The sequence below is a fragment of the Falco punctatus genome (genome assembly GCF_963210335.1).
Source record: "Falco punctatus genome assembly, chromosome: 7".
NCBI classification, from domain to species: Eukaryota; Metazoa; Chordata; class Aves; order Falconiformes; family Falconidae; genus Falco; species Falco punctatus.
Genome location: NC_137587.1, coordinates 65,546,170 through 65,563,925, shown reverse-complemented (window position 1 = coordinate 65,563,925; position 17,756 = coordinate 65,546,170). Strand labels below are relative to the sequence as shown.

At 39.4% G+C, this 17,756-nt stretch overlaps 1 protein-coding gene across 4 annotated transcripts in view; it reads left to right on the top strand.

Moving 5' to 3' along the window:
- Nucleotides 1–17,756, top strand: part of LOC308067799 (protein FAM169B-like) — a 47,852-nt gene that overhangs the window by 7,725 nt on the left and 22,371 nt on the right. For 2 of the 4 annotated variants that reach the window (XM_080397250.1, XM_080397251.1), the window contains exons 2-3: nucleotides 12,689–12,822; nucleotides 15,594–15,693. In XM_080397250.1, the coding sequence (XP_080253376.1) occupies nucleotides 12,689–12,822; nucleotides 15,594–15,693 (234 nt within the window). Of the gene's footprint in view, nucleotides 1–2; nucleotides 3,538–9,992; nucleotides 11,529–12,688; nucleotides 12,823–15,593; nucleotides 15,694–17,756 lie in introns of those variants that run through there. The other 2 variants (XM_080397249.1, XM_080397252.1) reach the window with 2 other exon arrangements.

Sequence of the window (17,756 nt, the reverse complement as noted above, 5' to 3'; positions counted from 1 at the left end):
AGGGGAAGGAGCGCGCTCGGGAGCTCTCCCGCGGCCCGGCCTCCTCTTCTCCCCCCGCGCCGGCCCTGCCCCGTCTCTCTCCTCACTTCGCCTCCCTCCCGCTCCGGCCCTCACGCCGGGCCGGCCGCCTGCCCGCAGGGGCTGGACACGCTGCTGGGCTGACGCACCGCCCGCCCGGGCTGTCCGGGGGCGCCTCCTGTGTCCCCCCGCCGCCCCGAAATGGCGGGCTCCCCGCCGCCGGGCTTGCCAGGGGCGGCCAGAACGCCGCGGCACGCTCGGGCCCTTCCAGGAGAACTTTGCTCGGTGGCCTGCGGCGCTGAGCGGGCTCTGCACTGCCGTGCTCCCAGCGCCCTGCTTTCACGGGGTCGCCAGGGGCAGACGGTCTAGCCCCGACCCCCTGCACAAGGCAGGGTCAACCAGAGCTGGCCGCCACAGGGGTTTTTGCATTCTTCCCAAGATACCCTACGGGTAACTTTCCCAGATTTTAGGCTAGTCCAAACCTGTCCTGAAGTAGAGGGGGCCTGGCCTGATGATTTCCATCAGCTTTGGCTCGGGAGGTGATGCCGGTGAAAGGCCCATCTCAGAGTGCCCGCTACCAGGGCATCTTCAGAGGTCTCACAGCACAGGTGCACAACTTTGGCACTTTTAATGGCCAAGTACTTGAGAACGACTAATGAGCTGAGGCAATACTGTGTAAAAAATTTTATTTTTTTTTTTAAGGCTACCATCTCAGGCAGTGTCAGCGAGTGTTTACCCAAACTGAGCAAGAACGTGGTTTGACAAAAGCAGCGTAGTTTGACGGGCAGAAGCAGTAAACATTGCTTCTTTACCACAGACAAATAATTAGTTGGATTATTGTGGTGTACAGATGAGATGTAAAAGACTTTCTATACTACCCTTTCTTTAAAAAGCATTCAGTAAAATCTGTTGATCATGAGCTGACTGCGGAACAGGGAAATACATGTTCTTCAGTGATGAATTTTTTGGGAAAGAAGCCACTCGCTCCTCATCTCCTTTCGGCAGAAGTTAGTTTGCTGGTGTTTCTGACAGTAGGCAAAGGGCTGCTCTGCCCAGCAGAGGCCAATAAAGAGAGCTCAGCCATTCAGTAAGTGCTGGACTTACACTGCTTTGAAATGAGCAAACGTTGTTAGTTTCCCAAATGGCAACACTCTTAGTGCTTGGGAAGGGAGCTGATTTTAAGACAGGTGGATCTTCTGCACATGTTCCGCCATGGATTTCCAAGGGAGTCTGGCGTGTGTAGTGTTCCTGGTTTATATTTGACTAGGAGCACTTCCAAGAATCTCTTGTTCACGCACTTGTTTGGATAAGGGCCCATTGCATCACCTCAGTTAGCTTTTGCACTGCTTTCCCTCCTGCTCTGTTTTTATACTCTTTCTTAATTTGTCACGCTAGCAGGTAAATGGAGAGAAAGTGAATTTATCTTCTGAAACACATTTCAAGTTGCTGCCATTTATCTAAAGCACCTACTTCATCCCCTTCAGTAAAATAATGATGTTGTTCATTAGTTCCTCTCGCTGCTCATGGCTAAATGTGCCATAGTCAGATTGCTCTATTTTTGCCTTCCTATCAGACACTTTGGAAAGTCAAACATTTGTAATAATGCTATTGGATTTTTTTTGGAAGACTCTGAATTCTGCTGATGTTTTTAAATAAAATATCTCTAGATGAATGGGCCTTGGTTTTTCATGTCCAAGCAAATGTTGTACTGTTGGGCACTTCAGTTAATGTCTGTGGTTTTCCCCTGAGTTTTTCATTACTCTGACATTGAATGTTTAGAACAGTTCTTCTTCTATCCCCTTCCTCTTTTAGGACAGCTGCTGTGGGTTTTAGGTATTGTCCAAGTTTTGGCTTAGTTGTTTAATTGTATATACTTATGTTTAAAATAATTATGGAACAGTTGGCAAAAGGCTGAGTATACACCACACTTTAAGAGCATATGGGTGTCCACCATTAGCTCTTCTTGTGCAAATGATGCTTTTCAGTTTATGTTGTAATTGAGATGCTACACCTAGATCTTGAAGTCTTTTCCTGTAACTGTTTCTCACAGGGCAAGATTGCTTATACTTCCAGGTTTCTAAGCCCCTTAATAGGCCTAGGCAAATGTTACCATTAAGAAGCAGGCCAGCTGTTGACCTAGAACTTGAGGTTCTTGTTTTCAATTCCACCTTGTCACAAGTTCTTTTTCTCTTAAGAACACTCTGAAAGTCAGATTTGTATGTGAAGGACGTTCAGTGAGTAACAACGTATGTGTGACTTCTGGAGCCTGAGAAATAGTTACCAGATGAGAAACCTGTATGTCTAGTTTAACAATTGCATTAATGAAGCCTTAAATTTCCATCTGTCTCTCTAGGAAGATGGAAATCTCCCTGCCCTCTGTGGAATCCATGTTAAATCAATTTACAGGCATGGGGTCAGCAGCCTGGAAGGTAGAACCACAAAATTCAGGTAGCATGTAGGAGCTATGTATCATGAATATGGTCCCCACATCTGGAAAAGCTACTCATCTGAGATGGGGCTTATCAACAAGCATACTGCTTCAGTATAACTAAAATCTCCTGTATGGAACAGGTAGAATTTTACTCACGCTGAGGAGTTATAACCTCCTTGCTTTCTGTGTTCCAGGTAAGGCAAGTTATTGAAACCTTGCTTTTTTTAACATAAATAAGTAGTTAGGTTCTAGAAGGAAAGAAAACAGGAAGCCAAATCCTAACTACTTCCCCCAAAGGAAAAATACAGTCCAAAACCCAGCAAACAAACCTGAGTCTTTTTGCATAATAGCATTGCAGTGAATACACTTCTTCCCTTGGGGGAAAGTACGAGAAAACAAACACCACAAGAGAAAGTCTAGCCAGTTTAAATTTGCAAGTGGGAGGTGTGCAGACATTATGCTTGTATGTTATAAGAACCTATATAGAACAGCCTGGTATGTATTTTCCACGTTGCATACTGAGAGACTCCCGAACGCTTTGCATGGCAATTCACAATTCTGGTGTGTTGTCTTTGCAAAGTGATTGGCAGACCCTCAGGTTGCACGTATCTGAAGTAAACCATGTCCTGCTCAGCTACTGAGAGGTCTGTGGATGCTTAAAAACGTTGTGTTCATAACCTTTGAAACTGCTGTCTGGTGGCTGGTCTTTATAGTATTACTGACAACAGATGGCAAATGGCTCCGCTGATGTAATTCTTGCTAGTGTTTCATTCCTGTGAAGTTGCAGAGTTTCAAAATCTCAGAAGGTGCCTCCATATTTTTTCTGCATAATGATTTCAAGCCAAACTAAATAAAAACATTTTATATTATTCAAATTCCCATGGTGTCATGTGACATTTTTGTAATGATTGCCTTGCAGCAGTTTTAGATAAGTGCACGTTTGGTAGCAATTTAAGGCCTGTGTCCTTTAAGTAATGCTTATTAGTACGTAACAGATGCCGTTTAGAAACATTATGCCTTTTAATAGGTTCTGCTTTTAGACTGCATGTTCTCATTCCAGGCAGACTGTGGATCAGGCAAGCTTGGAGGTATGCTGTCGTTTATGCAAAGCCTAAGTCAATTTTCTGCTCTGAAGTCAAGCCATGTGTTTTTCCTTGTTTCTTCCATTCTGGTCATAGCTGCCTTGCTGTGTTTTTCTCCCTGGTCAAATCTTTGGCTGATTGTCAAGCCATTACAATCAAAATCTTTTGCGTTTTTAACCACCACCGGTGGTTTCTTTTGTCCTTACAGAAGAACCTGTGTAAGCTGAATTTGAACACTCTCAGCTCTTACTGTCAAGAGCACAACAAGCAAAGAGTTAGTCTTCTGTTGCCAGCCTGTCCTTCCTTCTCTGCTTCTTCTTTCTCCCCAAAGGAGAAAAAGGGAAAAGCAGAGCCATGCTGATTTTGGAGCACCCTCAAAGACATGTAGAATAGCTGACACAACAGCACACACAAGAGATGTTTACATACTTCCTCCACTACTTGCAGCCTTTTATTAAAGTGAGGTCTGAGACAGGCTAAGAGACTTCTGATAGCTAGTGCAGGTGATGTATTAATTTGCAGCCACATAATAAACTTAGCAAAGTGGAAATTACTGGGGGAAGGGATTTTTTTGTTGTTGTTTCTTTTTTTTCCTTTTTTTTTCTCAAACTAGTTGCTTTATTTGGAGATTATTCTGGCTGTACAAATTGCTTCTTGCAAGTAATTTGGAGAAAGGCTGCTGGGCTTTTTTAGGCAGACTTATGCACTCTGCTGGTGGGAGCATTTGCAACTCAAATTATGTGGTATCTGAAACTGGTATCCCTGAAAATCTAGACAGTTGTCTCGTATTTTCATCACTACTTCATTTGTTTGGGGAACATTGTCTTTTCTGGCAGGAAACCAGGGCTTTCAGGTACTCTTGGTATGCCACACACTGCATGTAGTTTGTATGACATGAAGATAAAGGCCGTGTTTAGTACGGCCTTAGGTTTCTCCACCTTTTGAATATGGTAGTAACAAGGAAATGTATTTCTTGTGGTACTTAAATACTGGCCCTGGTGCCAGATTGTGACAGCGGATGTTTCAGTAATAATTTCAAATGCTCCTTGATCTTAAAATACAGCTGTTTTCTGAAACTGTCCTGTCAGTCTGTCTGGCTTCTCCCTATGGAGTGAAATCATCTTTATGCTAGACCATTTGCCAAACTCAGTTGTCATTTCCTGCCCATTTCACTATTCCTTGTCTGTTGCTGTGAGAGATATTGTCTTCCTCTTTTCCCTTAAGTTGTAGGATGACTTCTGACCAGTGCATCCTCCTTTCTGTCTTCCATCTTTATAAAGGATTGAATTACCACTATCTGCATTTGAACTTGTGATTCATAAAAGCTCAGCTGCTGTTCACAGAATCTTTTCTGTCATTTTCCTTTCAAATCAGTCTCTTTGAATAATGAGAAACTTCTGTGATGTATTTCAGTGTCATTCAGGGCCTCCCATTTCTTCTTTGCTTAAATTTTAAGAGTCAGACTTTAATTTGAGGTCGCACCTGGACTATGAACTTGTTCTGGCATAGCTATTTTGGCTATGGATATGATGAAGTGAGTTGTAGCACTGACATAACTAACTGTTGGGAAAAGCCCCTGATATGGACACAGTTGTTCTGGAAAACTTGCATATTTCTCTTGTATATTTTATTTTGTTTAGGGGGTAGACAAATAATTAAGCTGTCAAATTTAGATTTTTGTCTTACCTAATCAAGAAAATCCTTACCACTGCCTCTAGTAGTTGATGTTGGACTTTTCCAGGAACATTTCTACCCATTTCTTGGTTGTATGAAAACCAGTACACGTTAAGAACTCAATTCTGATGTTCACAGGTTCACAGGTAATAGCAGCAATCCCACTGAATCAATGGAATTTCCTTGATGAAAACCTGATGTGAACAGGAACCTTAAAGCCTTAATTAATTACAAACCTGAATATCCCTTTTCTTTAGGACTATATCTTCTCTTAATTATGCTGTAAGTGTCCTCCTTTTTTATATCTAAGCTCTGTGAAAAAGAGAGTTAAATGTGCGGAAGTATGAATTCCTGGTATGTCATAGTTACAGCTGGTAGCACTTCCATGGTTTAACAGTATGCTACAGTTTTTATTTATAAAGTCTGTTTCCGGGCCATACCACCTCAGCTTTTTTCAATTACATTAGATTAGAACTTTGCAAAGTTCTATGCAAAACATGCCAGTCCAGATGTGCGTTCTGTGTATAATAGGACAGGGGATAGCCTGTTTACACTGATGTATTTTAATTTATCTGTACTATGAGTTGGGTGTGGCTTTATTTTTGTAAGTGACTGAGGCAAAGTGGGTATAGTTGGAACCTGTTTGTTGAAACTTTCAGTACAGGAGTACTGCAGGTTAGAGTGGGGGAAATATCCCTTCAATATGCACTTGCTATTATGTGATTCTTTCAAGATGCACTTGCTTTTCTAGCTCTGAAAACACTTTAAATAATGTGGTTTCATCTAGGTATTTTTCCAAAAAGAGCTAAATCATTAAATAAATTAACTCCCTTTTTTGTTTTAGTTCCGCCCCCCCCCCCCCCCCCCCCCCCCCCTATTTCATAAGGTGTGGATTATTTTAAGTTTTGGAAAACAAGTAACGTGTTTTATAGACCCTGGTCATAGGAGATTCTGAGGGCCTTCAGAGCTCATTGAAGCAAGTGGAAATTGAAGGTGTTTGACATTTTTCAGAGTTAGGCTTGTCTAGTCTCTGCCTTTGCTCATCTATGTTCTTCTAAATATATACGTATACCTCAAGCTTTTTTCTTCCCTTTTCTGAAATCAGTAGAAAAAATGTGTTAGGGGGAATGGGATGGCTAATATGGTAGCATCCTGCATTTGAGATGCCTGACATTTGGTCTGCCCTTCATTCGAGTGACAGAATTTGTAGTGATGACATGTATAGCTACAGCTAAACTCATCTGTTTAATCTGTTTGGTTTCTTAATTGGGAATGGGATTAGGATTATTTATTTGCCTTCTGCCTTCGTTTATTGATTCCACAGCAGAAAATTATTTACAGGCAGAAACTTGTATTTAGTTTGTCTTCTAAAACTCTTATTGCCGTTTGAATTGTGATAGTATAAGTGACAGATAGAATAGTAAATGGTACACAAATGGCATCTTTGGATTGAAACGTAGAAACCTGTTAACACTAATGCATTGTTTTTGTCCTTTATTTCAAGAGTGATTGCTCTATTAGTAATGGTGAAAAGCAATGCAGTGGGGAAGAACATTGTTTTCATTAATGTTGTACAGCGTGTGGTTAAGAGCTGCCTTGCTGCGTTGGACAGACACCACACCACAGCATTTGCCCACTAGTTCCATTGCCACCACACATTATGATACTGAAGTTTCACTTACACTAGAACTTGGGGTTTTAACATGTACTTGCTCAATTAAATTCAGGACATGAGAGACGGGTTCTGCATGTACTCCCAGGAACGTGCCAAAGACCTCTTCCTTCCTTTGAAAGGTTAAACAAATATGATTGCCTAATGATAACCACATGCATAGAGTTGGTCAAGCTCATTGGAAGGAAAGAAGAGTTGATGTAAAGCACTGCTGTTAAACACAGAGCTTCCATTCCTGTGAGAGGGTAATGGAAAGCACTTTTGTTGTATGTGCACGATTTAGAAGGGCAGAAGAAGTTGTCTTTAGATCCTAGGCACTGTCATGGTTGTGCTGCCATAGTGTGGCAGTGAATTCCACAGGGGAACAGAGAACGATTCGTGTTTTATGACTTCTTTGTCTTTTTATGTTGTGACTTCAGAGGCACTGATAAGGAAAAAAACGTCACACCCTTTTGAAGTGGTAGATAAGGCATACGCTTAACTGATAAGAAACCAGACAGAAGATGAAGTGATTTGTTGGGAGCCACAAAAGCACACCTGTGTTAAGAATAAATCTTAGGAGTTCTGGTCTCAGTTGTCTGGTTTGGTTACAAAAATGCTCCTTCCTAAATATTGGCATGATATACTGTCATTTTGTTTTGGTACCTGCTTGTCTCATATTGCAAAGTGGGTTTTGATTAAAAAAAAAAAAGGGGGGGGGGCGGGGGGGAAGGGGAGTAGTTCTTGGACAAAAAACCCTCACAATGCTGTAAGAAACACTTAAAACCTGCTGAAATTTTGTTTGTTTGTTTTAAATTGTGAAACATATTGGCATGAAAATAAAGTAAATAAAACTAGTACTGCTATTTGCAAGCATTAGAAATGGCAAAACAATAAGAAGTAATGAAATTTGAAAGTTAGAAATGTTAATTTCTTTTTATCTACCTTGTTTCTGGACCACTAGAAATCAGGCTTAAGTATTTTTCATATTTTTACATGTAAAATTATACACAGATTTACACAAATGTACAACGATACACACTCCAGATTCAAATCCTGTGGTGACTGATGTCTCTTCTGTAAACATACAATTCTTAATGGATGTGTGTAGTATCATTCTCTGTGTTTGTAGAACATGAAAAAGTAGTTGTAGGATAAATGATTAATTCACTTCAGACGTAACACTTTTCATGCTTCATCTGTGGTGAGGTTGATGTATTTTGCTTTGCAATCTGGCTGCATTCTAAACACCCTTACAAATCTCTGAAATGGGCTTTTCAACAAGTAAGTCTTTCCTGGGAGTACCAGCAATACCTCAATGCATCTTAATCAACCCAGTGGTGTATCTAGTCTGAAAAAACTGTATCACCAACTTTCATGGCTAAAGGAAATAGTATTAATAAGCTACACATGAATGCAGGAATAGAAAATTCTTGACAATGAAAGCAGGTATCACTTGTTTAATAAATTGTGCATTGGCTTCATGGTCATAAAGAACTTAAGTATATTGGCAGTACATACTCATTTGAAACTTAAATGAGCATTTAAACCATCTTTACAAAGAGACAGAGTTGATTGTCCCAGGTTGTAACTGGTTTGTTAGATAATGGCAAAATAGTAAAACTAATACATAGGTACTAAAATGATTAGTCTAGTGAAAGAGAGCTGAGGGGATATAATGACTATTTGAATTGCTGTAGCATTATATTAATAAGTGTGGCTATCCATAAGCTGGTAAATTATTTCTATTATGGCACAGGGTTTAGTTGCAGAGGCTATAGAAAGATCACCAAAAAGAACCTTCAGAATATCTGATTAGATTGAAGCATGTCGTTTGCCTTTGGCCTTTACAGCAGTCTGTAGTTTCACTTGTGGAATTTCACATACAAGTGTGTCCACCATGTGTTTTCTGTTGTATTGAGAATAAATTCTTTTGCCCACAGAAAAATATTTCCTGCTCGCTATAACTGATAGAATGAAATTCTTGCTGAATCTAATGATGTGGGTCTGTCTCTAATCTACAAAAATTAGTTTCTAGTTTAAGGTAGAATATTGTCTTCTATTTTGTGATTGCATTTGTTATTTATCTACCTGATGCAGAACATAAGTATGTTAATCAGATCTATCTGGATTCCCACATACTGATCTTTTTGGACCTTAAGTGAAGTGAACTTTGTCTGACTTTTACCTCTCAAGAGGAATATTTGTCCACTTCATGAAACCACCATAAAACTCATCTCTCTCTTCTAGAGAAGATCAGAAGTGGAATAGCAGTGGGTTTAAAAAAAGCTGACTTTAGGGATCTGGACTGACACAGGGGCCTTGGTGTATGCCTTCTTGGCAGAGCTGCGTGATGTTCTATGCTGAGGTACCTATAGGTGCTGGAGGGTAGTACCTCATAAAGATGACTGAATTGTATGGGCAGTGGCTGCTTGTTTGTATAGCTAGTTTTAGCTGTCACATTTCATTTGAGAAATCAGATTCTTAGTGCAAATTGATGACAGATCACGAGAGTGAGAGGAGATGCACTAACACATCCTTGCTTGAGAATGTGGCCCAGACTGCTCCATGGAAACAAAAGAGAGGAGAAGCAGAAGCAGTGTTAGCTTTTGCTTTAAAATCTATTCTCTATGCTTGAAATGGAAATATGGCCAGTAAGATTTCTCCTTTATTTATCTCTAGGTAAGTTTTTTTCACTGGAATTGCATACAAATCCTCCTCCTTTGCCCTGAATGCTGGTGCCCAGTGAAAGACCTTCTGGTGCCTGTCTTCATTGTCACTGCTGCTGTAGAATCCACCTAGATGATGTCTTGACCTTGTTTACCAGCTTTGGCTATTTAAGATGTCAGCCACTTCAGCGCGAATGTCAGGAATCCCTCTAATGCAGTAGGCCTCCCGTTCTAAATTTACTCTCCTTAGGGTTTATGGCCCCTCCTCTGTGGCTGCAGCAAGAGGCCCCCTTTTTATGACTCCCCCCTCCTGCTCCCCTTTGCTCCCACCCTCCCTCCCTCCCTCCCGCAGACGGTAACCCTTTGTGCACATCGCCCGTTTGAAAGAAGTGCTCGCTGGGTGTCTAGCAGATTGGCTGCCACAATGTGCTCTTTTGTTGCCGCTAGGTAAGATGAAATTCGAATGAAATGCTGTAATTCAAATGAGGTTAAAAGGCTGTTCTTGAAAGTTTGCAGTTTTGGTATCACAAGATGCTGACAGGGGCCTCGGACTACAGCACTCACAGAAGAATAGCACTGCTTGTCTTTTAAAGTGAAGTTAACAGATTATTTTGCGTTTGATTTTCGAACCTTTATAACATCCTGTTAGCCAGCAATAATTATCATTGTAGTCAAATGCCTAGTAACAATAGTTATGGGTAGACTTTGTCGAGGGGTTTGTTTGTTTGTTTGTTTCTGTATACACAAAAAAGATAAAAGGGCATATACAGGAGGGCAAATATAATTTCGTAACTTTGTACTGGGGAAAACTCGGAAACACATTAGTTAACGTCAAAAAAATTTCGAAGTGATTTTTCTCCTGCTTATGGCAGCAGAACAGTATTAGTCTTACGTGCATGTGGGTGCAAGTTTTGGAGGGATGTTCCCAAAAGCTAGCCTTAGCACAACTGACTTCTTGAGGACACTCCAGGACACCTAAAGTTAGGCTTCTTCTCTGTATTGTCCCTAAAAGAATCTCACTCTCACACTTTTCCCCGCCTCCCTTATGTATAGAAGCCAAGACAGGTTTGGGATATGTGCTCCTAGCTCACATTTTCAGAGTGTTACACAGGAAAGACAAGTTAACTGAAAGTCTAAAAGCATTTTGTAGAGAAAAAATTACTTCTGTGGAAAGCTGTATTAATGGAAAGTTGATCAGAAGTTTTCTCTTAATGGTTCTTTATTTAGTCTGTAATGTTATTTCATCCTTCAAATGGTCACTGTTACCTTAGAAGACAAGCATATTATGTACCAGAAAGTTAGTGTAACTTTGAAGGCACTAGTTGTTTTGTTCAGTGAGGAGAAAACATGATTGTGCTTATTAAGTTGCTTTGGCTTAACAGTGGCAGGATGCAGCCTTGTAAGCAGCCTTGTAAGCAGCCATCTCATGAATAGTATTTATTAGCATGGCAAATGTTTTTCTTTGTGCTAAACTTAAGTCTTACATGCTGCTCTTTTGCAAAGAATTAATTTACTAGTAAATTTACTGCAGTAAACTACTGAAGTTTTTAATAATAATCTTTACTTTCTTTCCCTTATATGGCTTCTTTGCTTGGTGGTGTTACACAGCACGCTCGGGAAGGCTGCTGCAGAAGAAAACTGCCACTGCTAAGTACTGGCTGGGATTTTATTGTGTGACTCAACTTGCCAGTGTTGCAATGCTGTTTTCTCTCCCATTTTGTCACATGCAAACACACTATGAAAACCATTTAGAGAGTAGCTTCTGTTCAGCATTCTGAGTACATAGCTTTGCTGTCAAGCCTCAGGATGTGAGCTGATTGCCTGCAAAGGGCAGGAAAAGAGTGTTTAAAGCATTTTAAGCAGTGCTGGGTGGTGGTGAATTATCAGTTCTAGTTTCTTACCCTTTTGCTGAGGAATCTGATACTGATCACAGCCAGAGAAATGGTGGCACCGTGGGTGAATATTCTGACCTGGTACTGCAAATCCCATGCTACTTTTACATGGTAAGGTATCATTTTCAATATGGTACTTTTATGATTCATAGTTTCTGAATCTTAATACAGACAATTCTTGAAATGGCCCTCGTAGGACTGTTCATTGTCTCAGCTGTTTACTTGGCACTTAGTATCAATGCAGTTATCTCACATTAAACTTGGGTCACAGGAGCAGCCATGTGAGAGCAAGCTATGATTAAAAATTGAGCATTCAGAATAAGGTTCCAACTGTAGCAATGTGGTAGCAGATTTTGTCCTCAGTTGGGGCCTCACAAGAGTTCCAAGTGTAGCTTGTTGATTGAAAGCCTCTTAAATTGAAACTGTTTCCTTCCTATGATAGAAGACTGGCAGAAGCCTATTCAGACTGTGAACCCGTTTCTTCTGATGTTCTTTACCTTGAGCTGGTGATGAACCACCAATGAATCTGGGTTGTTATATCGGAAGGAGGTTGCTTGGTTCCTCATGAGCACCAAGTTGGACTTTGTGTTTAGGTAACAGGCATCAGATGTATGTAATTTTTGTTTCCATGCAATTAACAAATAACTTGCGTGAATACCCTTCAGCATAGAGTCACATGGATTAAAAGTTAGGTTGCATAAAAGATGATGATTACTATTTTGGGAACTCTTATGTAGGTAAATATTTTAATATTTTTGACATTATTTCATTGTTTTGAAAGTGCCCAATTGAAGTTACTTAAAAAAGAAAAAGAAAAAGCTAATGATATACAACAGATCGCGGACTGACCCATAAAAGGGCAGTCTTCCAAGTAAGAGTGGAAGCTTTGGAATTCTTTTCCTGTTATGTTTCTGGACAGTACTAAAACTCGGGCTCTGTTTTGAAGAAGCTTTTTTACTCTTGCAGCTTTAAAGCAATTTACTTACACCTAAAGAAATTTGAGACTGTCCTTGTTCAATTCGAAGGACACAAATGTGATTTGATGTTGTCATGGTTCTACTTTGTAAAATTGCATTGCAAGAGGTAAATAACATATAGATGACTTTTTAGCAGCCTTACTATTTTAAACTAGGATTATACAAAAGGATCTAATGGGAACAATAAGGGCCCAACTACACCAAGCATCTGCTGGGGAAATAGAGGTTTTAAAGCTTATGTTTTCTTAGTTCATTCAAAAAGTAAATCTATCTTGTGTTTTGTTTTAACTACAGGTTGCCTTTACTTGGTAGATACGTTAGCGGGAGATCCAGAGGTTCTGCAAGTAGATGCTGAAACGTACTATGAAAAACTCCTGAAGAAATCATTGTCCATTCCTGATGTTTTTTTGAGGCCTGGAGGAGAAAAGGTAGTAGGCTGATGTTTTTCATACTGCAAGTTAGATACTTGCCAACTAGTTTGTTGGTTGTGTTCATAAGTCTGTCTGTGAATGGGGGTAAACTGGTGTGGCCAGATTAGAAATCTCCTAAAATCAGCAAATTCTGCATTATTTCCAATAGTTTGCATTCTACAAATGAGAGATAAGCTTAAACTACAAGTCTAAAACCTTCTGAGTGTGGATGAGGGTTTGAAGTACTTAGCTGAACTTCGCATCTTGATCTGCTTCCTTATAGGACTGGATCAAGAATGAATTTGATAGACCTTTATACCATGGTGCAGCTCTATATTCTGCCTCTACTGCACAGTTTACACACAGGTATTATGATATAGTTTATCTTTTGTTTCCATTCTTTCCAATACTTATACTGACAATTTTGAATATGGGTTGTCCCAAAGGAATTCTGATCAGATGTGATTAATAGATGGTATAGATACTGTAGGTGCCAAAGCTTTAGGATCCATTCCTAAGCCACCTGGGTGGAATGCATTGGAGATGACTGAGCAGGCCTATTAAAAATTCTAACTTCAGTCAACCAATGAAACTTTGCATTCTGGGTATTTTCTAGATCATAAAACGTGTACTGGGCTAACTGTTACTGTACTATCAAACCAGTAAGTTAATTAGTTGGAATATGGTGGCTTTTCTACAATTTAGGAAAATAATATGCAGTAGTTTCCAGAAAAATGCTGTTTCAGGTGGGTAGCTTAATCTTTGAGCCATGAATGTAACCAGCTTTAAATACTCTTTTAATGCCCTCTAGTGGGCCAGGTAGGGTTAAATACGAACAAACCTGAAAATGCAGAGGTCCCCCCAGTTTAGGGCTTCTGTGCCCTTACCTCAGCCTTTCATGGTTGGTTGTATTTTTAGGGGCTCATTTACTGTTCCATTAGAAGGGAGAGTAAGTTAAAATCCCAAGCAGTCCTATGCATATTTCTGCAATAGCTAGACATAGTGAGATCAGTTCAAGGTGGACTTCTGCCTTTTGATTCAGAACTGTCTTTTGTGGCTTGTCATCAGACCTTAAATATATCACATGACTGATTTGAGTCTCATAGCAACACATTTCCCTTTGCATTCATTTAATTCAGGGCTAATCTAATCTGCAGTCAGACAGCTAGTCAAGGACATAAGTAATGGTAATGTTCTTGCTGTATTGTTTTTTTCCTTATGCTCTATAATAAGTAGTTCAAAGAATGTTGATATTTTGTAATTAAAAATAAAATAAATGTAATAAGATAGAGCTCCCATCCACAGTGAACATCTCAGCTAATAATCTCTATTGTATGCCCACAACCTGAAGGATGAGGATTTTGGTGTTTGAATAACGGCTGTGGTTACCAGGCTTTTTTTTTTTTTTTTTTTTTTTTTTTTTCTCTGTGCATCTGAATTAAAGGAGGTTTCAAGTGGCAGGATCAGCAGCCGTGAATAATTATTTAGCAAGTGTTAAGTGGCTGTCATCCCACTTGCTCCAGTCACAGAACTTCTTCTTGGTCAAGCCTTCAGTACACAAATAGCAAGGATTATTGCAAGTCGGGATGGAAGCACATTGGCAGCATTCATACACAGAAAGCTATACTTGGCTCGTTGTTAGCACCTGTGAGAGTGCACATTACCTTATAAAACAAAGTAACAACCATAGCAGTACTGGAAATAGTACTGCCCTTTTCATTACAGTAATGCTCCCAGGTGACGTGATGACATCAGTGCTGTTATATTTGAAGCATGCAAAGAATGACTGGATCCCTAGAACATACTGAGATTTCGGAAAGCTCATGAATACAGATTTCAGGCAGTTTTCAGCTTTTTTTCCTGCAGTCCAGTGTTTGCATAGATGATCCCAGGATTCTGGCACTCAAACTAGTGAACACTGTTTTCAACTTAAAGTTGTTATCTTGTATAATCCATATTCATACTACTCGTTCCATGCACCAAGAAATATTAAATGTATCACATGACTGATTTGAGTTTCATAGCAAACTGACAAATGGGTGCAATTAGAGAGAGAGGCACACCCACACATATACAATGGACCAGATTTTTGAAAGTACAGTACATACTGTGCTAAATTATGCACGCTCTTTGCCTGTACCTAAACTTACATGAGAGCATTTGCGATATTCATATGGAAATCGTAATCTCTATGCATATAGAACTGTTTGAGCACAGTAATTTTGTGTTTATGTGTTACATCATTTAGAAGTTTAGTCTAAGACAGAGCATGAGAGCTGAATTTTGATTTTAGCTTTGCCTTCAACATTAACCACCTTGTGCCAATTATCTACCCTCCCTGTGCCTCACAGATAAACTGCCCAGGCACTGCCCTAATGCTTTGATACTCCCTGTACCCTGAGGCTTAATTCATTGTTTGCAAAACACCACAAGTACTCAGCTGGACAATGCTGTAAGAAGTGCAAGTTGTATTTGTTTTTATTTGATGTGTCTCCTCTTTCGTAACACCATTTGTCTGCATGTAACAGTGTTCAAAGCTAGGTTATGTACTAATCGTAGTAAGTTGGCATTAATGTCTTCACTACGGTAGCTTGATTTCTTTTAAAATAACATTACTTACTGATAATATTAGAATATTAGGTATGTTTCAGTGCCTCAAAGTCCAGGACTGAGAGGGTGTTGTGCTAAGCTTACACCATGTATGTTAGTAAAACACATCATAAGTGCATGTAATACATGAAATACTTCTCACGTGCTCTGCAGTACAAAACAGCTTATTTGTTTTCTAGGTTAAACTTGAAGATTCCTGTGTGTGTTTTGTCCCCCTCTACCGAAATAATCCTACTCGCAAACTGTTGCTGTTAATTGATCCAAAGGATAAAAAGACAGGTTAGAATTAATCAAAACATTTTGAAATTTGAGTAGTTGTACTTTGTTTACTTTTAAGATGGTCTGCTTGTTTGTATTTAAATATTTTGGGTTTTGTATTGAGTATGAAGTGGATTCAGTTTACCTGTCAGGATTTGTGTTGGTGGGTTACTGATTAGGGGGGAGGATCGACAATCAGGGCTTTTAAATTCTGTGCATAATTCTCTGCTGGTAGCTGAAAAATCACCTTGGGTAAATCAGCTATTCTTTCTGAGTTTGTTCAATGGGGTAGTATTTTGCTAATTCAGGATGATGAGAAATTTAATGCATTATAATTTGGACAGAATTCTGAAATCCTTAAACAAGAGGAAATATATATGTGAAATTGTATTAGGTCTTACTGATTCTTATTCATATTATTTTTACTTTTTGATATCTTCTTCAGTCCCAGGTTTAGTTGCCTCCTATTTCCAGTACTGGTGTGTGAGGGGTAAATTTGGAGTGATACCCTACCCAGCAATTGAGTTAAATCCATTTTATTTGGCAGTTTTCCCAATATATTCTTTAAACTCCACCAGCTTTGCCTTGCTTACTGCTAGTAATGCTGTTTTTTTCCTATTACAGCCTTGTGTCAGCCTGACAGGGATACCCTACAATTGTGTTACTGGCAGTAGAAGTCAGCATGTGCTTACTTTTGTTTCTGTTTCACGAGTCATTGCTTAGAGTATCAACACGTTTTAAAGATTTGCTCAATAATTGTGCCTAAGTTTTATCTTACTGCTATCAATCAGGATCTTCAGACACAGCCCGATTTCTTCCTACTTACACTCTTAGGCAAAGACTCTTCCAGTGTCTTTGACTATGGAATGTGAAAAAATGCAATGTAAAACAAGTAACAACTCTTGATAGCACTGTCATTGACAGGAGACTTGACTCCAAGTTGCATAGTACTAAAAGCCCACATTGTGACCCACCTAAATTCAATGAGGTGTGTTGGAACTGTTGTGAAGCATGAACTGTCTATGACAAAGACATGAACCTATGCATTGACCCGTTGTGTCAGGGAATACAGAATACACAAAACCTTTTAAACTTTCAGCTTCCAAATGAGGCAGCAAATTAATGACATCTGTCATTAAAAACTTAATATTTTTTTTAAAGGATAAGGTATAAATTATGCCTGAAAGGCTTTAATAGCCAATATTCTTAACAATACAACAAAGGCAAGGCAAAGAAGTTTAGCACTCTGTGTTTGGTTCTAAAGTGTGTCAGGTACCGATGTTACACTCCTAGTGTAAGTAATGTTCATTGTTCAGTACAAACCCTGTAATGAGGCAATTTCTTTTGAGAACAAAAAACAGATTAAAATAATCTGTGGTTAGAGGTGAACTCTGCGGTTTTCCAGCTCCTTTTACATACAGTTTCAATTGGATGTTTGTTAGCGGGTTGTGATTCACATAGTTGAAGGTAGGAGACCTTTCCAAGTTACAAGTGTAGTCAAGACTTTCTGGTCTGTCTAAAACTATTGATGTAGCATTACTTTCCTGACATTAATTTATATATTCCATTAACATTTTTTCTGAAGAGAGATAGGTACAGTGTGATAAAGGAGGGAAGCGTCTATGAACGCAGTTGTATGTTCACAGGAATGTAGTGGAAAACTGCATTTAGTTTAGACTACGCAAGAGGAATGGGGATCTGCAACAACTTCAAAATGCAAATGCAAAAATTAAGAATTATTAAATAAATGCAGGTGAAAGTGCATTTAGCACAAATCTTCAGTTAAATGATCTAATAATATTAGGAACAACAAGTATTAATGAGATACATGTTCACAAGGAGAAAATGATTTCCCACAGGAACAAGTCAAGCAAGTCCACATTGGAGCCTAAATTATATGATAGCTATCTACATTAAAAGCTTAAAGCTAGCAGAATAAACATCTTATTATATTATAAATAATATAAATTATATTATAACAGACTGACTGACTACTGTGACCCCCTCGCAAAACTTCACCTTGAGTCACCAGCTCATAGTCACAGAAACAGTCTCACAGAGATCAGTAAATCTAGTTATTTAAG